Source organism: Penaeus monodon, chromosome 15, assembly GCF_015228065.2.
Source record: "Penaeus monodon isolate SGIC_2016 chromosome 15, NSTDA_Pmon_1, whole genome shotgun sequence".
Taxonomy (NCBI): domain Eukaryota; kingdom Metazoa; phylum Arthropoda; class Malacostraca; order Decapoda; family Penaeidae; genus Penaeus; species Penaeus monodon.
The window spans coordinates 32,469,004-32,471,252 of record NC_051400.1 but is presented as its reverse complement, the minus strand read 5'-3'; the positions used below and the strand labels follow the sequence as shown (position 1 = coordinate 32,471,252).

The following is a 2,249-nucleotide window of genomic DNA, read 5'->3' as shown; positions in this document are numbered from 1 at the left end:
CAAAATCAATGGGTTGAGTTTGATAGGCAACCATCTAATTAAATGAAGGTCTTTGTAGTCCAGACTCTTTCAGTATATTAATCTCATTTTAAAAGATTAGGAAAGCAGTATTTTCTAATTGATTACCTTACTACTACCAAAATGCTGGTCCAGTATTTGCTGATATTACCTTCTCAAACTTTACTCAATGATGGCACCTTAAAATCACATAGTTCCTTCCAGAGCACCCTTTCTGCTAACCACTATCCTAACCCACATAAATCTACCTCAACAGTAGAGTGCACCTTTGCTTGTTCCATGGCTTACAGTTGCTCACAACAAAATAAGAACCAAAATGGCAAATATGAAACTCACCTGAAGAATGAGAAACCAAGTTATTGCTTAGGTAGATTTATTTCATTTTGGAATCTTGCAGCAACCTAGGTACTACCTATAGCACCTCAGGGTGTTATGGTTATTAGTTTAGGAAACACTTCTTCAGCAATCAAAATTCTAGTTGATGAAACTATCAGAATGATAATTTGAGAATAAGGACCGTGGCACTCATTTGAATAAAGATCTCCAGGCAGATTTCATACAAATATGCATATAATCTAATCTTTCAGCTTTAGGATGATACTCAACTAAAAAAATTATCTACTCTTTTACACTTTCTAGATCTATGTAAGAAATAAATTTCCAACACAATTATCTCTAGCTGGTAACTTATAACCTCTTCAAAGATCTAGTATATCATTGTCACTAATCTCTCTCTAGTTCATTTACTAACCAGAACTCACCCAAGATTCTACCTCTCTTTTAATATACAAGATCTACACCACCATGATTATGAAACTATCTTGGGTCACTTTTCTATCAATTTTTACATAGCTATATCACATTTCAACATCTGGCTGAAAAGTTCTGGAGTTTTCTTCACTGAAATTACTTGAATTGCTGCATCATGATCCTTTCCAAGGGATGACATATACAAGAATATCTGTAATCATCTGGCCAGTAATATTAGTCAGGCCATTCAGAACATAAATTACAAATGAAGCTTCTGATATCAAAACCATGACATTACAGTCTCACTATAAGAACTGTACTGACTTCTAAATATATCAATTTTCATCTTGAATACATTTGATCTTAATCAAAAGACATCAATAAATAGAATACAAACAACAATGGCAACAGCCACATTGAGCAATAACAAAATAATATTATAGTAAATACATCAGCAAAAAATAGGTCAAGCTACTCACATTTCTTCTCTGTAAACTGGTGGAGGAGGCATGATTTCCCAACTCCCATATCACCAATGATGATATATTTAAAGATGTACGAATAGTTATAAGGTCCCGCCGACATGGTGATCCTGTTGGAAGAAGCAGAAATTAAATTTGACTGCCACATAAAATATTGACAAATACTGGTATCTTCAACAATTCCTACCTTCCTATCTTAACTGGAGAAATCAGGCATGAAGCATTAAAAGAAACAGAAAGGAACAGTACACAAAAGAGAAATCAGACATGAAGCATTAATAGAAACAGAAAGGAACAGTACACAAAAGTAGAGCTTTTATCAGATATAGCAATTCTTCTTGAAGCACACGTAAATGTAAGCAATCTCAGAAATGCTTTAGCAGTGTCAAAATAGTTGCCATCACTACATTAAGAAGTACAAAGGGGATGACATGGAAGGGCATTGACTAATGAGCTAACAAACTGGCTTTCCTAGAGAAGCCAACTCAGTGCTCAGCACTGTGACCTGTATCCTTCCTTATATCTGAGGGCAACAGGTGCCACAAACTACTTTCTTCCTCACTACTTATTAATACTTATAGGAAATGTATTGTGAAAAATAGATTTTTAAATCATACATTTTGTTTAATTTTTAGTATATAATAGTGATCAACTGTAATAGTACTTCATTACTTATTCATTCCAACATAAATATATAGTATTCTTCAACCTTGGATAAAACATACACTAATTAAATCTAAAATGTTGTGAATATAAATAGCTATTACTAGTGAAGCTGTTAGAGATTTTCTTGCATAGAAGCAATATCATTTATTTCAACTGAAGGGATATCACACAGGGATTAAAATGCAGTTCAAAAGCCATCCACAACATATGATCTCCCCATCACATGCTGGTCCTATCGTTCTGGGCTGAACAGAATAAATATGCTGGTTGGCAGTCAAGGTAACTTGCACATATCTACAATAAGTATGGATTATTCATTAATGGAAGAAACTA

General features: G+C 33.8%; 1 protein-coding gene across 1 annotated transcript in view; it reads right to left on the bottom strand.

Annotated features, from left to right (window-relative positions):
- Nucleotides 1-1,390, bottom strand: part of LOC119581955 (ras-related protein Rab-14) — a gene marked incomplete in the record, with an annotated part of 10,194 nt that extends 8,804 nt beyond the window's left edge. The window contains 1 exon segment of the mRNA XM_037930135.1: nucleotides 1,248-1,390. Within this exon segment, the coding sequence (XP_037786063.1) occupies nucleotides 1,248-1,353 (106 nt within the window).
- Nucleotides 1,391-2,249: the final 859 nt, after the last annotated feature.